Source organism: Purpureocillium lilacinum (assembly GCF_023168085.1).
Source record: "Purpureocillium lilacinum CBS 284.36 DNA, scaffold_1, whole genome shotgun sequence".
NCBI classification, from domain to species: Eukaryota; Fungi; Ascomycota; class Sordariomycetes; order Hypocreales; family Ophiocordycipitaceae; genus Purpureocillium; species Purpureocillium lilacinum.
Window position 1 is genome coordinate 5,868,441 of NW_027072111.1, and position 20,210 is coordinate 5,888,650.

The following is a 20,210-nucleotide window of genomic DNA, read 5'->3' on the forward strand; positions in this document are numbered from 1 at the left end:
CAAAGTTGGAAAGGTAAGTTAAGAGTAGCTCAGCTCGTGCTTGGTGAGGGTCACTACGATCAGGTGAAGGTAACCACAATCACCACTCGTACACGGCTAGAACTATGGCGAGACCGCACATACTTCGTACACGTGGCCGCAATGGGCTCGGGCGAGGCCTTTCGCTACGCATCAGCCACCAGGAGCTTCGGCATCGCCTAGGTAGATGGTATGTCGTGACAAGGCACGGAAGGTTATTAATCGGAGAGGACGTGCATGTTGCGCGTGCAGACCGACGACGGGAATACCACGTCCATGCGTCACAGCAAACCATAGAATTGGGCGAAGCTCTCGCCTCGCGCCAGCCCTCCCGCAGCGGCGAGACACAGGACCCGGCAGTGATGAGTGGAGGGGGGTTTTGACAGGGGCCTGCGCTCATGGAAGGAGAGGCAGCCCCCACGGCCGCTGCCACCCACTCCACGCCACCTCACGCCCAGTGCTCGGCAGTGCGCCGTAGATTCCACCCATGAGGTGGTGATGCAGGCGTCCCAGTGGTGGTCGGAGTGCTGTGGCGCACTCCAGGGCTGTTGCCTGTGCCCGGGCCGCTGGACAGTCTGCCATACTGCCAGCCAAAATCAAATCAATGTCTTTGTTTCATTCGCTCTTCGACTTGCGACCTCCAGTTCGTCTCAACGCCGTGTGTGATTCTGCGAGAGGAAAGCATGCACGCAGTACTCCACACGAAATGCGCGTGCTCCCTTTGGAAGCTCACCTCGCGCAGCTCGTCTGCCCCAAAATGAGGCGATCCCGTCCCCCCTCTGCCCCTCTACAGCTGCTTAGCGCCCCCACCACGGTCCCGCTGCCGCTGCCGCGGGGAGCCATGGAGCTTCCAGACCCGCAGATGCGCAGCAGGCAGCTCTTTGCCCTGCCCTTGCCCTGCCAACCTGCTTGGCTTGCCACCACGACCACGAGCTCTCGTTCGCTTGCAGCTCTCCTCCAGCGAATGGATGCGCCAACCGCCACCACCGCCAGTCCCTCCGATCAGGGATCTTGTGGGCTCCCTGTCTCTCTCGCCCGCTGCACGCTTCGTAATGGTGCCCCTCCATCATCACGGCTGGCGCTCTGCGGGACCAGAACCTCGATATTCCTATGGACCGCATTCCAGATTCGCCCTCTTCGTCCACATCCCCATGCTGCGCAGCGGTTCCGCGTCACGACACCTTGGGGACCCACCGCCCGACCGTGTGAGGGGTGGTGTTGTGCCCCCGCAACGGTGCGAGCTGTTGCTGTTGCGCACACACAGCCGAGTTCGACATGATGCTCGAACGAACAGCTGGTTGATGCTGGTCATCGATAGGTCGGTCGCCTACGGCGATTGCACTCTGTAGAGACTGCCGAGTCGAACGGCCGAAGCCATCTCCAGCTTACACGTTCCGGATCGGGTTGCTACCGCTGCATCTGCTGACCCGAATCTGCGGCTGGGATCTTCTTGACCGAGGAACAGGTGGAAGACGACGCCCGAGTCCTCGACCGACCGAACGACGGCATGGCAGCCGCCTCGCTGGCACCCTGCGCGAGGCGCACACCCCTCCATCGAGATGCCACCCAGGCCCTTGGGGGCTGCCGCCGGAAACGGCTCCGGTGGCTGACGGCACATTGCTCTATCGGTCGGCTAACGGACCACATGCCCTCGCCGATCAAAAGTTCACCGAAGGTGGCCCTGCAAGAGCCGTCGCACTCTCGTGCGACAGCCGAGCAGTTGGGGTGGGTGATGGCTTGGGTCGTCGTCCACCTCCCACCGAGCTGTGACAGCAACGCAGCCCAGAGATTGGCCATCGAGGCGGCATGATTGCGTGTTATTCTATTCGCGTGACGGAGCAAGCTCCGAATCCTGCTTTCGGAAACCAGACGACTGCTCCTAGGTCGTATAGGGAGCTGTTCCGCGAGGCGTCGGGTACGTAGGTACTCAGCAGCGGGCAGGCTTTGACCGTGACAAGGCCGGGGGGTCCTTGGGACGGCGGTCGAGCGGCGCAGCTCGCGACATGCATCCGTTTTGCGGCTCCGCGGTTCTCTGGACGCATGGATCGAGCGGCGCGGACTTTGCAACTCCTTGATCACGGTCATGCCATTGGCCGGCGTCGCATATGCGCTACTGTGGGCTCATCCCTCATCCCTGGTCCGTCACATTCTTTCAGGGCGCCTGGCGAGCTCCGGACCCAGGACAGCATTGGGCTCTCTGAGGCGCCGATACCCCAGATGATGCCACCATGGCTGACAGCTCTCATGTACCAGCAGCCGCCTGAAGCAGACATACCATGTGAACGAAGTCAGTCCGGCGACAGAGCACGGCCTGCGGGTTCGGTGAGCCCTTCGCCACGGCGACCACCGTCGCTGTGGCTTCCCTGGTATCCAGGGCGTCGGCCCTGATAGTCGTCCGCCGCTCCCGAATCCCAACGCAGCCTTCGCCAGCCATGTTCGCGCTGCAAGGCACAGTCACCCACGGCACCCACTTCCAACTTCCAGCCGTTGGGTGGTGCCCCTCTCCCGCAACCCACCCCCTCGGCTCGTCAATCGGGTCGCGTCTGGGGCATCACGGCGTCGGGCTGACCCTCTCTGCCTGCCGCTCGTCCACGCTCGACCACGGCAGTTCAAGCTCGTAGCCCCTCTCGTGCCCACCAACATAGAGTCCTAGTGCTGTTGGTGACGGCTTTAACGCCCCCAGGGCCGGTCCACCAGTGCCACCGCGAGAACCCCATCCTCTGAATGCATCTCGCCGGATCACCGCCCCCGGTTCGCCAACGAGCCGACTAATCCAGCGCTAGCGAAAGCTTGGCCTGTCAATCCGCCAGGTTCTGGACGTTTACGAGCTTTGCCCATGTAGTATTCTGCAGCGGCTCGGTAGGGTCCGGCAGGTGTTTGAAACGACGTGTGGTGCGGTTGTCTTATCGCATGCATGGGCCGTCGATCATCGGGCCCAGCTGCAGAGCGCCTTCACCTAAGATGCTGCGCTATTGTCCGGCGTGGCTCGGGTCCCAGTTACGCCCCGGTGGCCGTTATGGTAATTCGTAGTTACTCTGTGGGTGCTCCCGCAGTCTGGCAGACAGGCTGTCTTGAACATGCCCTCCACGCCGCGTGTGCGACTTGTCGACGAGTTCGAAAGCTTCGCAACAGGGACTTCGGGAGCGCAAGCCATCAAATCAATCGTATTGCTCGTCTACGTCAAGTTTTACAGCTTCTCCTCGATCCGGCCTGTCTACCGCAATGCTGTTCCCGAGACCTCCACTGCTCACTTCTTTTCACGGGGCTCGCGTCAGCTTGCCCCAGCTGGACACCTGACATGGCGGGCTAGACGGAGCTTCGTGGTCCAGCTGCAAGCTCCATCTAGAGCCGATACCGGTCTGTAAACCAACGCCGCAAAGCATGCAGACGAGAGCTGCCAAGTCACTTCCGCATCCATGGGTACATATATCACAGAATGCTGGCTAACTTGCACTCATGGCAATCAAGCTTGGCATCGAATTCCTACAAAGACAAACCCCGGTTTCCTGCTCCCTGCACGGGGTGATCCATCAAAAAATTGGGCCAGAAGCTGTGAAACCTCGCGCCCCGTGGGCCTGGATGACGGGTCCGTGGCTTCCACGCTATTAAATGCGGCTCGACCAGCCACCTGGGACAGGCTGCCAAGCGCTGACAGCAACGGGCCCGACGACAGAACCGTCTGGTCGTGATTCCACAGCCAGTCGCGACCAGCCATATGGATCTCCCAAGTGCCCGCCGGGTCGCCTGGCTGGCGCCCAGGGCGCCGGCCCGTACACGCGCTGGCTTCAGCTTCAACGTCGTCGCGACGGGCTCTCACCACCTGCCTTTGTCTCGCTAGCCTCCCGCACGCACGCTTATCTCGTTGCAGCGAGCGACACGGCTCGACACGAAGCGAGCGAAGCCAGGCGAGGCGAGGCACGCGATAGTGGCGCTCGTCCCGGCAGTAGCACCGCCATCACCACCACCACTACCAGCAAGCCATGGCAGCGCCCAAGGACCTCAAGCCCGTGATCCGGCAGTCGGACCCCATCGACATGTCCAAGGGCTACGACCCGTCCACCCTCAGCGGCAAGGTCGTGCTCATCACGGGCGGCGCCAACGGCCTGGGCGCCAGCATGGTCCGCGCCTGGGCCGCGCACGGCGCGCACGTCTTCATCGGGGACGTTGACGACGCCGCGGGCGAGGCCCTCGTTGCGAAGCTGCGCGCCGCGCACCCGGCGCAGACGTTTCACTACCAGCACTGCGACGTGACCGACTGGGACGAGCAGGTCGCGCTGTTCGAGGCGGCCGCCCGGCTGAGCCCTGTTCGTCGCGGGCCCGGAGCGAGATCAGGCGGAGAGTCAGGAGGCGCTGGAGGAGCAGGAGAAACGAGAGGAGGCGAGATCGACGTGGTGGTCCCCAACGCGGGCATCATCAACGCCGGCGAGAGCTACAGGTTCGAGAACCCGCGCCCGGACGCCGCCACGGGAAGGATCCCCAAGCCGGACACGCGGACCCTCGAGGTCAACATTGTGGGCGTCACGTACACGACCCACCTGGCGCTGCATTACCTCTCGCTCGGCGGCAGCGACGGCGACAGGAGAAGCAGCAGCAGTGGTGGTGGTGGTGGTGGTCGGGACAAGTGCCTCCTGCTCATCGGATCCGTCGCCTCCATCAGCCCCTTCGCCGGCCAGACGCACTACACCATGTCCAAGCACGCCGTCGCGGGCCTCTTCCGCACCCTGCGCGCCACGGCCTTCCTCCGCGGCCCCGACGGCGGGCCCGACGGCAGAACACTGCGCGTCAACATGCTCGCGCCGTACTACGTCGCCGGCAGCCGCATGCTCCCCGCCGTGGCCGAGGCGGCCCTCCTCGGTGGCGGGGCCGGCGCCGCCTCCATCCCGGACGTCGTCGACGCCGCCACCCGGCTCGTCGCCGACGAATCCGTCGTCGGCCGCGCCCTGCTCGTGGGGCCGCCCCTGCGCGATGGCTTGCCCGGCGAGGTGCCCGTCGCGGAGGGCGAAGGCGGCGGCGGCGCGGACGGCAAGGGCAGGGCAGCATGGGAGTGCTATGCGGGCGACTATGACGAGGTAGAGACGTTCACGTATCGCTACGTGCGGGCGCTGGCTGCGGCGGCGAGGGTGCGCAGCTCGCTGGTGTGGATAGCCGACGTGTGGAACATGCTCTTCAGGCGATAGGGGGTTCCTGGAGGCATCTGCGTCCGTCGTCTGGCAATATTACCATGTGTGCAAGCTCCTTCCAAGCATAGACGTCTCAGAGGTTGCATTGTCGACGGAGTTCAAAATACAACACCTTGTAACGGCTGCGTTCACGACAAGTGGTGGTCGGCCCCCATATGTTGATCGAGTTCGAGTCCTCCGGAGTCTCTTGTTGTGCTCTTGTGCTCTATGCCTTCGTCTGTCTACTTGCAAGCCATGAACCTCCGCGTCGATCCGCGGCTTGGAAAGGAAGGAGCCGCCCACGACACGAACCAAGAAGCAAAGCCCCCCTCCTTCGTCCCGAGCCTACCATACCAATTGCCGGGACGCACGCTGGCCACGGCGTAGCTCACCACGCCTAGAAACCCAGCAGACGGGGAGAGGATGAGAGAGGGAGAGAAAAAAACAGCGATGGGCCAAGACGGGCGGTAAAGAACAGCGCAAGCGTCGTGCCCCCCGAGAGAAACTCAGACCGCCCATCGCAACGCCGTCGTACTCCGTGCAAGAGAATAAACACTTTTGTATCCAACCAGGCGACCAGCCGACTTTTTGTCCATCTTTCTCCGTGACCCTTGGGGGTGCGCCCTGCCGAGGCACGGGTCAACCTCTACCGTTGTTTTCCTTCTTTTTGAAAAGTTCCTGGAGGGGAAACAAGATCCGCGCGGGCTGTAAGTCAAAAAACCCTGCGGCCCTGTCCCGCGTCTTGTCCAGAAACGAAAGCATCCTCATGAGAAAGACTTTGCCGAACCGCGAGGTCCAGGTCTTGCGCTAAAACACGTTCGCGTCTTTCTCGGTGTCGTGGATGCCGGTGGGAAAACGTGTCGAATGTCGTCATATCTCGTAAACATGTAACAGAGCTCGGTCCCCCGTCGAGCACAGCCGCTCTATGTACTGTAGTCGGTTCGCGGGAAAATGTTAAATGCGCGCCATGCGCTCACAAAATGACGCATTTTTGGTGATTGTGGTCCCGGATGCGCATGCGCCGCCGCTTCTTGCCCGAGCCGCGAAAGGCATCGAACTTGAACCCCCCGTCGTCGGTCTCGGGCCCCATGTTGTAATCGTCGTCCTTGCGAAGCATTTGGCGACACAGGTCGACGAAGACCTCGTCCACATTAGCTGCACGACTGGTCAGCACTGCCGAACACGTTGCGCCCGCAGCACAAGCGCCTCGTCCACCGCGATGCGGCCCCGCACTCACTTCTCGTCCTCGCGCTGGACTCGTAGTAGGGGGCTCCCCACTTCTGGGATATGGAGAAGCCTTTTGCCCTAGGGACGACCCGCGCCTCTTCCAGGTCCGCTTTGTTGCCCACGATGACCATGGGTACATTCTCGTCGTCCTTGATGCGAATGATTTCCTCCCGCAGGCCGGCAAGTTCCGTCAACGATGAGGGGGACGTGATGCTGAAGACGAGGAGGAAACCTTGGCCAGTCTTCATGTACAGGTCTCTCATCGCCACTGGTCGAGATTAGCGACTGAATGACACCATCGAGCGGCCGCGGCGGTATCTGCGCGGGGCCAAGCACAGCCGGCTTTCATCTCGGTGACATACCAAATTGCTCCGTACCCGCCGTGTCGAGGCTGTGTTTCTCAGGTCAATCTCCATTTCGAGGCAATTCAGCTGGCGCGAAAATCAGGAGGCGACTCACATCTCCAGCACGACTTGGCGTCCCTGATGAGCGAGCGAGTCAGTTGATCATCCCTGGCCGTGTGGCGCGTTGGGGTTTGGGTTCGGCAGCGGCCACCACTCACATCGACCTGAACCTGGGTACGGTACGAATCCTCAATGGTGGGATCATAGCTCTCAATCCACTCGTTGTGGACGAATTGGGCTGTTGCAGAATGAGTCGCTGTGCGCCTCCTTCAGGGGCTGGCGGTGGGAGATGTCATTGAGGCTCACCTGTGAGGCAGCTCTTGCCAACGCCGCCTGTAGTCAAATGCCAGTCAGGTGGGTGTGCACGTGATGGGCCTGTCGAAAAGTTGACGAACCTGCTCCGAGGACCACGACATGGAGCTCGCGGCTGGACGAGCGGCTGTCAGCAGGCTGCAGCGGGGATGCGGGGACGCAATTGACGGAATTCCTCACCTCGCTGATACGTGGTATCGCGGCGCCATGGCTCGTCGCGGTGCACGCGGCGTGCGATGTGGGTGGTGGTGGTGGTGGCGGTTGCAGCGGTGGTTTTGGTGGTGGTGGTGGTGATAATGATGTGCGCTGGCGCAGGGTCAGGCCGTTTCGTTCCGGGGGTGGCAGATTTTTGCCCGGCGCTGGAGCGTTGGCAGGGTTGGGTGACGGTGTGTGTGCGCGCGCGCCCTGCACGGTAAGTGAAGTGGTGCTAGAGGTTCGGAGGCCCTGGCGTCGGGTCGGGTGGTGATGGAGCTGGAGGTGCCCAGTGCTGGAGCGGATGCCGGGCAGTGGGTTGTATTTAGCAGCGCCAGCGACCGCGGCAGCGACACCGGTGGTGGCTCAGTGGTGCGCTGGTGGTGAGGTCGGGTCGGGTGGTGCCCGGGCGGGCTGGCCCCAGTGACAGCGGTGGCGGTTGCGCCGCTCGGGTGCCGCTGCGGGTTGGCCCAACGGGCGAAGGAGCGCAGCGTCCGTCGAGGGATTGGGGAATGGAGGATGAGGGCAGCGCCGCCGCAGAGTGCCGTAACAGGCAGCAGCTTGACGATTGGCCGTTGCCCGAGACGTCCGCCGCTTGGTCCTCTCCAAGGTCGGGCGCGGTCGCTGCAGGTGCCGAGGCTGCAACTGCAATTGACGAGTTTAGACGGTCGTCTTCGCGTCGCCCGGGCGCCGTACAAACACCACGGAAGGCGGTGAGGGCGCGGACGATGGGCACGGAGGTGTCGCAGACGGGACCACGGACGGAGGGGCGCTGAGATAGGGGCGGCGTTGCTCTGAAGATAACCGGGCCGGGCGCTGGGGGCAGGGCGACTAGGCTGGACACAGGTTGGAGCTGCAGGTCTAGGTCGACCTTGGGGGACCGGGGGGTTGGATTTTGCTGAGGGGGACGTCCCTTTTTGTCCCTTTTTCGAGGCCCGTCGTGTGCCTTAGCTTCGCCGACGTCGTCGATGGACAGCGAAGTGCCCGAAAGCGTCGTCTCGTCGGGCAACCCTGCCGTTCGTTGGCCGCTCGGGCACTCACTTCCTTCTTCGCTCGGTGTTTCGGGGGGTGCGACCCTGGGGGGGGATTGTGAGATCCGGGAGGATCACGACGAGATGAGGATGGCGTGACGTGTAAAGGTATCTGTCGCCGAGCCGAAACACGCGCGCATGCTGCGCGACGCCTCGTCGACGTGGGAAGCGGACGTTGAAAGAGGTACGAACCGTTTGGTGCTGTACTTATACCAATGGGCAAGGTGCGGTTTCGATGAAGCCGGTGCACGTCCGCGGCCGTCGAGTGGAGAGATGACGGAGGCCCAATGCGCCGGGAAGGGGCTCGTTCGTCTCTTGGCTCTGCAGCAACAGAGAGCCAGGGAGGCAGGCGGAGAGATATGTATGTCGTGCCTCTCTGTGAGAGACGGAGAGTGAGAGCTGAGGCAACAAACAAACAGTGTGAGACTCAGGCGAGGCAATGAGTCGAGGCGGCAAAAGCAAGCAATTCAGCCGAGGCGGCAGCTACTGTCGTAGGTGTGCAGGCACAAGGCGGGCGTTGGGGAGCGAGAAGAGAAGAAGGAAAGATTGAAGAAGCAGAGAGAAGCCAAGAAGAAAAGACGGAGACCAAAGCAGGGGCAGACAGACGATTCAATGTCCCTGATGACTGACTGACTCCCTGGTCCCTGGCCGAGATGGTGGGGAGGGGGGAAGAAGAGTGGAAGAAGGGGAGCAGAAATCTGGCTGTCGGGGGTGTGGCCCTCTGGGCACGATTGGCAGGAGAGCACAGCCAAGACTCGAGAGCCAAGAGTCAGAGCCAGAAACGGACCCAACTACGGTTCTGACAGTGCCTACGGAATATGGGATAAATAACAGAAGAATAATAAGGGAACTGTACGTACTCGTACAGGGCTTGCGGAAGCCGTGGCGGGAGACGCGCCGCCTCAGGGCACAGCACAGCACACACACTCACACTCACCACCCGCCCGGCCATTGAGGTGGCAGAAGACGAACCTACTGACCCCAGGGCCGATGCCGCCGCCGGCGGGATGCCCCCAATGGCACCCATGGCATCGAACCGTTCGGCGTTCGGCCGAGCCACCGCGAGAACGCAGCCGGGGCATCGCCCTTGGACTTGCCTGTCCTGTCGGTCCATGCATCTCGTCCGCCTGCTTGCCTGCTGGCCCTCGGCCCTCCCGCTGGCGAAAACCAGTTTGGTACCTGGAAAGGAAGAACTGGATTTCTTCCGCCAGGGACGGGGGGGTCCGCATCCGCGCTGCCGGGATTTAGTCTGGGCGCGGCGCTCCACTGCAAGACCGGGGGGGTGGTTGAGTGAGGGGGGCAGCTTGGGGAGGGCATGGGAGGCAGCAAGATGGAAGACGCTGCTGTGCTTGCAGGGGTTCTGGCCGCCGAAGGGGGCAAAGGGCCTGACAGGGCAGGCCAGCGCCGTGCATGCGCAGCGGCAAGAGGGTAAACAGAGTCAAGACCAAAAAGTGTGAGAGAGAGCTCGGAGCGCGCGCCGCGGGATAATCAGGCACAAAGAGGCGCACGCACGCACGCATTCGCATGTGCAGCTCACCCCCCCCCCCCTAACCACCCCCGGCATGTTGACGAGCAAAGACCGCAGCAGCCCTGCCCCAGCAGAAAAAAAAAGGCGGTTGCCCCCTTTGGACACGCTGCTGTTGCTGCTGCTGCTGTTCCTGCTGCTGTTCCTGCTGCAGAAAACGCAAATGCAGCAACCTAGCTAGAGATTTTTTTTATGACGATTCCCTGCAGACCGGTCTTTCCGGGGTTCGGCTCGAAACAGGCCAGAACGGCACCGGCATCCGGGCCTGCCCGCGACGCAAGCCAGGAAAGTCGGACGATGCGAATGGGGGGCTGCAGGAGAGAGAAAAATTGGAAACAGGACAAAAGGTCATGGAGAGAAGAAAAACTCTATGCTGACGAACATTTTCTAATTCTGGAACACGGAGGCGAGGCTTAGAGGGAGGCGGGAGAGCAGGGAGAAAGGCGAGGCCCTTGGCGAGTGCTCACGCAGGTGAATGATTCGATGAATGGATGGCATATCGCCTTGCGCACGACTCGCGACTTCACGACTCGCCACGGCCGACGTGGATGCGCGTCGCTCGGAGGATGCCTATCAGCGTCAAGGGCCGGCCAGGCATCAAAGTGCAATAATAAAGGGGTGACATGGAAAGAGGAGAGCGAGAGTGAGAGTGAGGCCACCAGCCCAACCCCAAGGATGCGGTGGTTGGCGTTCCATCTTGCGTGCTCGTCCGGACCGCGCCTACCTACCTGCCCGTCGCCCTCCCTTTCGTTCTCGCTCGCTCCAGGTCGTCGCCCGCCTGTCCGTCTCAGCCCGCCCGCCGCGGCAACACCGCTGCTACCTACCTACCTCCGAGCACGGTGTAAGTGAGGTGGTGAGGGATTTCCCCAGCGTCGTCGTTGCGTGTCTCGAAATAGCAGCAGCGCGGCCCCGTGTCCGTGGGAGGATGGATGGCCTGCCTAGGGGAGCGACGTGGGTGATGTGTCGCATTGGCGTTGTCTCAACGCGCGAGATCGCCCTTGTTTTTTCGACGTGGGTGCGAATCGTAAAAGGTTTTGTCGAAGGGCTGCGATTAGGGGCAGACGAGTCTGCAATGATGTCGTTGTACATACACGACGCTTGGAGCTGCAGGATCTCTCTCTCAATCACACACACCGCGCGCTCTCTCGACTTCCACCCCCTCGCCCCGCGCCTCTGATGCCTCTCCCGGGTTAGCACTGTCGATATCACCTGCGTTAGCTTCCAGGATTCAACCACAGAAACTGCATGTGATGCACGATGCTCTCGACTACGGGCACTGCAACACGTAAGCGGAGGAGCACTGTAGTTAAGGAAGGTAGGTAAAATCTGAATGAGGGCTCCAAGCCAATGGGCGCAGGATCTGCCGCGATGTTGTCTGTATCTGTCATGTCGCCGAGATTGGGTGAAGCATTCAACAATAGGCACCTCAGCGGTCGGCGTTCCCGGTGTGATCAGGCCTGCGAGCGCTGTCTGAACAACGATTGAGCTGCTACAGCACATACTACAGTACATCTCGAACTTTACAGTATTACCGTCATCCATCCCAGTCCATGCTCACTCGCTCGCTCGCTCGCTCGTCGTCGCACGCAAACGGGCGGGCTGCAGGCTGCCCGTCTCCAGCGCCGCGAGCGCCAGGCGGCCCGATTGGGCAGCCGCTCGCTCGGTGCAGGCCTGTCCTAGGTATGTCTGCCTGAGACGTGGCATCCCGGGCCCGTCGACTGCGTGTCGTGAATAATTGAATATCTGCGCATCGCGAAACTTGGGACGGGCTCGTGTCTGCGTCCACCGTCGCAAGAGCACACAAGACATGAATCGCGATTTATGACAGCACTCACATACACACACAGACACACACACCCTCCTCCGTCGTCATCCATCCACCCATCCACCCATCATCCCCTCCACCACACGTGGGATCGCGCTAAGCCCCAGCATCGACCGAGGGAGTCCCGCCGTCCCACAACCCGCCGCCGGATGTCGGTCACCCAAAATAATAAGACCAGAAAAGTCGCCGGCTCGCTCGCTGGCTCGCCCGCCGTGAAAACCCGCGGACAGCAGCAGCTAAAATAAGAGTAGAGGAACCACCAGCACCACCACCACCCCGCGAAAATCCTCGAATGCGACGCTGGCGCACGTAATACGGCGCGGCATCGTCCTTTTGCCAAGTCCCGTTTCTGAGTCCCGAGTCAAGGTGGGCGTGTGCGCACTGGCATACTAATGTTAGTTGTTCAGGTAGGTGGCCCACGAAGGAACCCGTTTCGTAGTCCTCCCGCTATGGTCCCTCCGCCCATCTGCGTGTAAACTTGTCGCCCCAGCCCTTCCCGGGAGCGGCCCGTCGATAGTCTCCTCAACATGTCGCCTCGTCCCGTCCTCTCCGGAAGCACGACCGCGCGGCCCCGTCTGCTCGACCCCATTTTCTCCAGGTCCTGAAACGACACGCACTCACACTCGCGGCCCATTCCTCCTCCACCTCCATCACCATCGCCGCCGACGCTGCCACCCCCAGTGACCAGTGACCACCACCACCCCATGACCTCGCTGCAAGGTACACGGCATGCATATGCGCCGAGTCCCGGTCAACCCAGTTGCTTATCTTGGGCTCCAGTGCGGCGGTTGGTCCTCCGCCAGCAAGCCATTCGTCGGGGGGTCGAGACTCGACACGCAACCCGGCGTCGGCTTTTTCTCCCTTGCCAGGCACTTACACCGCGGGGCAACATCCAAACGAGCGGCCCGCCACCGATGACTTCATTTTCTGCCGCGGCCACGAGAGGGCAGCGCTCTCCCTGCCAACCCCAACCGAGGGACAAAGAACTGCCATTCTCGTGCAAGGCCCGTTTCGCACAAGTTGCCACTGCCGGCAGCACACGCGCGCGCGCCCCGGACCATGGCGGCATTTATGTGTGCCCCATCGCCACTGGCGCATGCTGCTAATGTAGAGCTCCCGCTTCGCGGCAGGAAGAAAAAGCAAAAGGGCCCTAGGCGTGCCAGGTTTCGCGGCGCGTCCGCTGCAGAGCCGGCCGGGCTGGTTTTGCTTGCTTTAGGCAGGAAGACCCGAAAGAGACCCATTCTTGGACCTGCATGCCGCGTGCGTGCGTGTGTGCTTGAGTTCTGACAAGCCGCGCCATCCCACGTGGGCTACCGACATTCGTTATCAGATCATCCCGCCCGGCCCGCGATCTCTGCAGTCTGCACCTCCGTGCCAAGAAGCGCAACGCGTCGATCGACTCTGTCCAGACATGCAATGCCATCTGTCATGTCGTCCTGTCTTCGGAACGCTTGCGCTCTACCCACTACCTAGCTAGATAACTGCCAATTGGATCTGCGGGGCAGCTGACAGCTGTGATGGTCGAGGCGGTTAGAATCCGATCGCACAGCTGCCGCGACTGGACCGGAATACCTTGAGAATCGCGCTGCAGGCCCGCGCGTGGAGCCATTTTGGCATTTTCCATGCTGAACGTATTCAACCACGAGTTTCCGATCCAATGCTCTTATATAATAGTTTCGGCTTCTCGAATGTGGCGTTCAGGTCACACTAGCATTTTAAGTCTCCCCATCAGGCCCCTGCCACGAGGAGATAGGGTCATGTGCGACGATGGGCCGTGCATATCGACCACCTTGCAACATTATAGCGAAGTATACTGCGTCTATGCTTCAAAAAGCGCGGCGCGCCCGATTTCGAACTAAACTGCCGAGACTGCGCGGTTTCGAGGAACACACAGCGTCAATCGAGTCTTGGGGTTGTTGCTGGCTTCCGGCCATCAGCCGTCGGCGTAATGTCAGCCTCGACGCAAAACCCATCATGCTCAAGGCGCCAGTTTCGCCTCAGCCCAAGAGCTCGTCGACCTCGTGGTGACAAAATGAAACCGCCCATGTTAGACGCAAGAGCCGCGCCGCTCCGCGTGGAGAGGGCACATAGATTCATCAGTAATTGGTCATCCTCTAACCTGAGTACGTAAGTTGAAGTCCCATGGTCAGAGCGTATCATGGAATTGGCTCACGGGAGGAAGATATGCCGTAGTATTGAAGTGATATAGATAACGCACGCCTGCTATGGGGTTGCTCCTTTCTCGAATCAAGCCTTGGACGGAGCATTCGGGGTTACCCTGCTATCATCCCACGTTACATCATCATCATCAATCACTTTGGTGTGAAATTTGTGCACGTTCAAGAGCCCCGATGTACAGGCTACTGTTTCTCGCACTCCTTACATTCGTGCCGCACCACGGCGATGGGGCCGTAATCGAGGCGAGGAAATGGAGTAATCAAGGAGTAAGTGGAGTGTCGCCCGATGTCAGAACAATAAATGAACCGTCGGAACTCTTAGCTATGCGGCGTCATAAAAGGCGAGCACGTGTGCATGCTGAACGAGCAAGGCTGGCGGAGCGTGGTAAACAACGGCATGTGCCACTGGAGCTTATGGATGCCTTGCAACAACGGCATGGTAAGGCGCTCTTCCCCCCTTCCCAGTCCTGTGTCGACTTTTCCTTTCGCGATGATAACATGGCGTTTCTAGTGTTCTCATGACAGCGCGCCGTGTTGGATAAACGAGGAGCGGCAAGAGACTTTGTGCACGTAGGGGGTTTCGGGAAGCAACACTAATGCAGGCGTCTGGTGGCAAGATTGCTGGACAGCTAGGTGCTTGTACGCGCGGTCGCAGCGTAGTCTCGGGATTAAGGGCACAAGCTATATCAATTATATACTCTTACCCCCTTCGGCTATCATGCAGCATCTTTCGGATCACAACTCTTCAATAATGTCTGAGCCGGTCCGAACCAGCACCCTTGCAGTCATCCCTGCCTCGACTCAACAGCCTCCAATAGCCAATTCATGGGGATGACCGCATCTCAGCTCGTGGTTTCTGCGTCAACTCCCGCCTCCAGTTCCCCTCAGCTCGACACAGATGGTATTTCTCCTCCCGCCCTACAAAGATGAGCTATTATGGCACCACGCCGCATATACGCGAATGCCTCATATACGTTACATCACCCCTTCCTGCACGGACTCGCCCTTCGTCGTTCTCGTATCTCGCCTTCAGCTGAACTGATGGCTGATATGCAGCGCCGGGAGGGTATACGCGCCCGGTCTGGTTCCTAGGGTTGTTGTGTTTGCCAGATAAGTGTGGTCAAATGCCACGCAACACTCAGGGCATTCTCTTCGTCGCCAATAGAACATCATAAGTCGCTTTCCCCGTCCTCAGCGCAACATGTCCATCCCACCGGCAGCCTACCCACAGGTCCATCTCTCTCTCTCTCTCTGTGTGTGTGAAACCCAACACATCCCATGTAGGCAACCAGTCCCCAAGGTCACCCCGCCATCCGAACCCCCCGGCGACGACCCGTCCATCCACCTCCTGCCGTGTAACCGTCACGATCCCCCAGTGAACCTCAGCTCGCAACCACCCCCCTCTCGGACAGGTATGTGTGCTCTCCAGCTCGTAACCCTCTCTCCCTCCCCCCTTCTATGGGCAAGGCATGGGCGGCTACCTGCCGGCCTGCCTGCCTGCCTGCCTGCCTGCCAATCCGCCGCGCCGCGCCCCCCATACGCTTCCATCCCAAGCCCAGCGCGTGTGCATCGTGACACCGCGTCCGAGGCTGCAGGTTGGCAGACCGGGCGTCCGGCTGTCCCCCCTTGGCGACATGTTACACGACTTGTTAGGGCGCAGGAGGCAGGGACATCGGAGACGTCCTCCGCCGCGGATGGAACTTGCCGGACACACTCCTCTGGGCTGCTCATTCGGGGTGGAGGCTCGCAAGATGACACAAAAGTCAGTCAGTATTCGCTGGTCTAATCGCTCGCAACGCTACTGGCTCGGTCGAATGTATATACCTGTCCTCCACGCGGCCACCGGCTTCCCTGGGCCTTCATTACTTCATTGGGCAAGGACTTTTGCGCACCCAAAGATGGATGCAAATCACCACGCCATGGCCCTAGTCATACATGCGCAACATATTACCTCCTCCACACTGCGTCGTCTCCGAGGCCTTCTTGTCCTCCACACACGAGCGTGCGCTCCCTGTTCAGCTCCCGCATACTCCAGGCGAGATGTAACCCGTATCATACCGTATTCTCGAAGCAGTTGTTGATGGCCTCTCCAATTGTTGAATTACCCCCCCTTCGGTCCGTGGCCGCACCTCAGTAGGGCGGCTTCGTCAGGTTCCCGAGGCTGCCTTCCCCAGCCCTGCTGTCGATACCACGGAGGAGATCCTGCAGATCCATGCCCCGACCATCGTCTCGAGACCGCAGAGACTTGGCTCGCACACTATCTCCGCCACGGCTGCTGAGGTTTCGTCGGCCAGAGCTGCCAGCATAGTCGTGCACAGAGACGTCGCCATGCAGGATGCTCCCCTTGTTCGACAAAGAGCTCAGGTTCGGCAACGGCGGAACAGGAGGCACGTCGTCCTCGTCCTCGCCGTTGACCTGATAGGTCGGGTTCGATGACAACGGCCCCAGCCCCTTGAACTTCGACCCCGAAATGGTCCTGCTTAACGCGTCCCCCGTCGTTCCGGCGTTATCCGGCTGCGTGGCCGGGCTAAAGCTCTCCTCTTCTGACGGCGTGTATTCGAAACTGACCATGCTATCGTCGCTGTCGTCGTCGTCGACACCAGGGATACCCGCCGTCTGTGGCGAAACATTGCCTGCCAAGATCATCTTCAACTGCTCGACAGAGGCTATGCCTCCTTTGCTAGACTCAGAGACCGACGGCGATACGGCGCTACGCATGCTCGTCTTCCGGAGCTTCGTCATTGAGTTGAGCCGGTCGCCGTGCATTTGAGACGAATGCGGTCGCAGGTTGCGCATGCTACCAAACGGCGAGGCTGGTTGGTAACCGCCTCCATTGACTCCGATTGTGTTGATCGTGAGCCGATTCTGGTTCGTCCCCGTGGTGCCCGTCTTCGAACCCGTAATGGACTCAGTCTTGCCCTCAGCCAGCGCTGAAATGGCAGAGTCCCTCGACCACTCGGCGAGCATGTTGTCGCGGAAGATGCTGGGCATCTCATGGCCAAGTTCGCCAGTGGGCAACGAATTCATGCTCGATCCAAGAATGGGAGTGTTGTGAGAGCGCCCTGGCGAGGCGGCCGGGCTGGCGGGGGGGGACAGGGTGCTCTCCCTGTAGCCAGTGGAGACGCATTCGACGAGAGACGTCCGGTCGTCAAAAGGCAGCAGCTCTTCTGTCTCGAGCGCACTGAGGTCCCACGTAGGCGGCGGTCCGGCGTGGCCGGGCGTACCAAGCTGATCGAGCGAAGGCGGCGGAACCTGGATCCCCTGAACCCAGAAGCCCTTGCTTCTGCGCCGGATAATCTCGTTCTGGATCGCGCGGCCAACAACAGACGACTCAAAGTCGAACATCTCGGTCAGAGCCCAGAAGTATCCGTGGCACAAAGCAGCGATCCGAACTTTGTGAATCGGCTGATCAAGCGCCAGAATGTCTTCCTGCAAGCGGTAGATCATAGGAATGCCATACCGAGTTGCGTTGACGCCCAGCCTGAAGACTAGCCTTGTGAGTAGATTGTGCAGGAAGGCAATGTCGCTGTCAAAGTCGACGAACTGAAGTGCACTGTCGTAGATGGCCAGGTGCAGCAGCGGCAGGAATTGTGACCGCCGAGCCCTCGGTTGCCTCTCGCCCTTTGAAGCGCCTGACACCGCTCGCCGCGTGCTCGGTACATCACGGCTGTGCTTGACGGACGGCCGTGGCTGCAGGCTGGCGTCATCCTGCGCGTCTGCGTCCGATTTGACTGTCTCCCGATCCAGCCACGTCGCGAGTGCGTCAACGTATGCCTTCCGCACCTGACCGTCCGGGTCTCGTAGGAGCCATTGCGTCCCCTCCCAAACCGTGACTGGGACGCGGTTTCGGGAAAGGTCCTTGTTTCCGCTCATGCGCGTCTTGGGGTTCGCGACGAGCAGGATGGCTTTGATCACCCTCAACGCAGACACCTTACTCCTCTTGTACGAGAAGGCCGTGTCGGATGGCGGCGACTGGCGACCGGGCAAATCGACGGTAGACGAGGCCGGTCCGCCATTCTCGTTGGCGTCGCGCTTGTCAGCAAGGGAGCTGATGCTGGCGGTTCGGCCGGGCTTGAGACGGCTGACCAGGGCCGAGACCATGTCTGAAATCTGATCCGCGTAGTAGACGTGCGTTGCAAGGTCGCCTATGCATCTTTCCAGTTGGTGAAGCAGGTCCTTGCGCTGCGCCCTGTTCGGGGGCTCCTTTTCGGCGTCGGTCTTCTCCTCGCTCTGGCTGCCATCGTGAGCGGAGCCATTGTGAAGCTGGAACAACCTCTTAGTTTGTTTGACGAGGCCGAGCAGCACGTCCATCATGCTCAGGCCGATCAGGTTCGTGTCCGACCTCAGCAGGGACCGCATCATTGCCGTCAGGGTCAGGTGCTGCTTGAGAGTATCGTCCTTTACGGGCGTCTTCATCATCGTCTCGAGGGCTGCAACCAGGATAACATAGCGATCTTGCACTGGCGCCCAGCTTGCGACGATGCCGTAGATCTTGATTGCCCACCCACCGTCACTTTCTTCGCCCTTTTCCGCGGGGACAACAACGTCTTCGCCCTGCGCTACCCTCTGCGAGATGAACTTGAGCAGAGAGAAGGTGGCCATGTGGATTTGCGCCCTATTTGGGACCACAAAGACGTTCTTCAGGCACTGCATGGCAAGCACCCCGATATCCTCCTCGGCAATCTTGTCGACGTCCATTGCGGTGCCGGAGATGGCCAGTGGATTCGTGTCGCCCGCCGTATCGGCAGTCCTGACAGTGTTGACGCTGTTCCTCCGACGGAACATCTTGTCTGCCTCTGACCTCTCCCCTGTTTGTACGCGGCCATAGAGCAGATCGAGAAAGTGGTCGTCGTCGGTCCACATATTCTCCAATATCATGGGGACAATCACGTCGACCTGGCGACCGACGACCGACGAGAGTGCATCCGAGGAAGCGACGCACTTGATGGCGTCGAGGCCGGCGTTCCGCCAGCGGAGCTGGACGGGTCGGCTGACAGGGCCACCCTTGGCCGGCTCATGGCGTGACGATGCCAGCTGCGCGTATGAACGCACAATGGCCTGATACTGTTGCAGGTACGAGTGGTCGGCGAACAGCGACGACGCTTCGTGGTGCTCGCAAAAGGCCTCGAACGTCGGCAGCGAGGACTCAATCATGGTGATGTCGTCGGAGCGCAGGACGAGGTCGAGCACGCGAAGGATGCACGGGGCGATGAGGGCGACATCTTTCGGCGACTTTTCGACGAGGGCCGCCAGGATTCCGAGCGTCACCTGCACGTTGCTGTCAAGTATCACGGTCAGTTGGGAGACGCAGAAGAAGTGGGCGGATGCACCGGGGAGGGGCAAGGAGTCGACGACGTACCCAATGCGCATGCGCCAGACATCGCTGGCCGTCTTCTTTTCGAGGAACGCGCCGATCTTCTGGATCTTGGAGCGGCGGTTGGTGGCGTAGAAGAGCAGGTAGCTCAGCTCGCTGCTGTTGGGCTTGACGTCGACGGCCCCCTTTGAGGTGCGCGGGTAGCACTTGAGCACCAGGACCTGGTGCTTGGGCCGGCACTTTTGCTGGATGGCGTTCATGGCGGCCGCCGTTGTCACGAGAGCCGCGGGCGCGGCCTCAGACAGTCGAGAGTGCCGTGATTGTCGCCGCGGGTATCGCGGTCGTCGGTGCTGGGCGCGGCGTGGCGAGATTGCTGAGGTGTATCGCGAGACGGAGGAAAGCTGGCTGACTGGGCGACGATGACGATCTGGCGTTTTTGTCAGGAGGTCGCGCAAGGCAGGAGACGAGACAGGGCGGCCGAGCGCGAGTAGCAGGTACTCACGGGTGGCGCGGAGCTCGCGTACTAACCTCAGGTACCACCACCAGGCTGGAGACGGCCAGACGCACCCGCCAGGGTCCTCTCAGAGCAGGAAAGGTACGGCGGGTACGGAGGTACAAGCACCTGCCCTGCCTGTGTCGCTAGACCCGTCTTGGTCCCCACCACCTCCGTGTCGCCGGGAAGGACGGTTGAGGTGAGCAGTCGCCCGCCCTGCGCGTCGTGTGGCTGTCGTTTTAGCTGTGAAACAATCGATGGAAAGCGTCGGGAGTCGCGCGGACACACGCCCGGGCGCCAGAGCCTGGAAGTACTAAGTCGCCCTGCCGTGCTCCTAAAAACAGCTGCCCGCCCCTGACCCGAGCACAGGACGGGAGTGTTGAGTGATGTGGCTGATTGAAACAGTCCTTTGCGAGATGAAAGAAAACAGGCAGGATGCGAAAAGGCTCGCGCAAATTCCACCGCGCAGCCGAAACAAGGACGGGGACTGCGAGCAACCCGGAAAGCCGGGCGTCGCGGTGCAGCACATCTTA

At 60.9% G+C, this 20,210-nt stretch overlaps 3 protein-coding genes across 3 annotated transcripts; 1 reads left to right on the plus strand and 2 right to left on the minus strand.

Annotated features, from left to right (window-relative positions):
- Positions 1-3,998: 3,998 nt before the first annotated feature.
- On the plus strand, positions 3,999-5,195 carry PLICBS_001406 (uncharacterized protein; the record flags this gene model as incomplete). Its single annotated transcript, XM_018317531.2, has 1 exon — positions 3,999-5,195. The coding sequence occupies one exon, from the start codon at positions 3,999-4,001 to the stop codon at positions 5,193-5,195; it is 1,197 nt and encodes a 398-aa protein (XP_018183056.2).
- A 955-nt stretch (positions 5,196-6,150) lies between these two features.
- PLICBS_001407 (Ras-protein rsr1) lies at positions 6,151-7,329 on the minus strand (the record flags this gene model as incomplete). The annotated part of the gene is made up of 8 exons (XM_065599816.1): positions 6,151-6,332; positions 6,415-6,672; positions 6,767-6,795; positions 6,864-6,886; positions 6,967-7,046; positions 7,115-7,141; positions 7,204-7,235; positions 7,301-7,329. The coding sequence occupies 8 exons, from the start codon at positions 7,327-7,329 to the stop codon at positions 6,151-6,153; spliced, it is 660 nt and encodes a 219-aa protein (XP_065455888.1).
- An 8,671-nt stretch (positions 7,330-16,000) lies between these two features.
- Positions 16,001-19,444, minus strand: PLICBS_001408 (plasma membrane localization protein; the record flags this gene model as incomplete). Its single annotated transcript, XM_065599817.1, has 2 exons — positions 16,001-19,148; positions 19,230-19,444. 2 exons carry the CDS (start codon positions 19,442-19,444, stop codon positions 16,001-16,003), a joined length of 3,363 nt encoding a protein of 1,120 aa, XP_065455889.1.
- Positions 19,445-20,210: the final 766 nt, after the last annotated feature.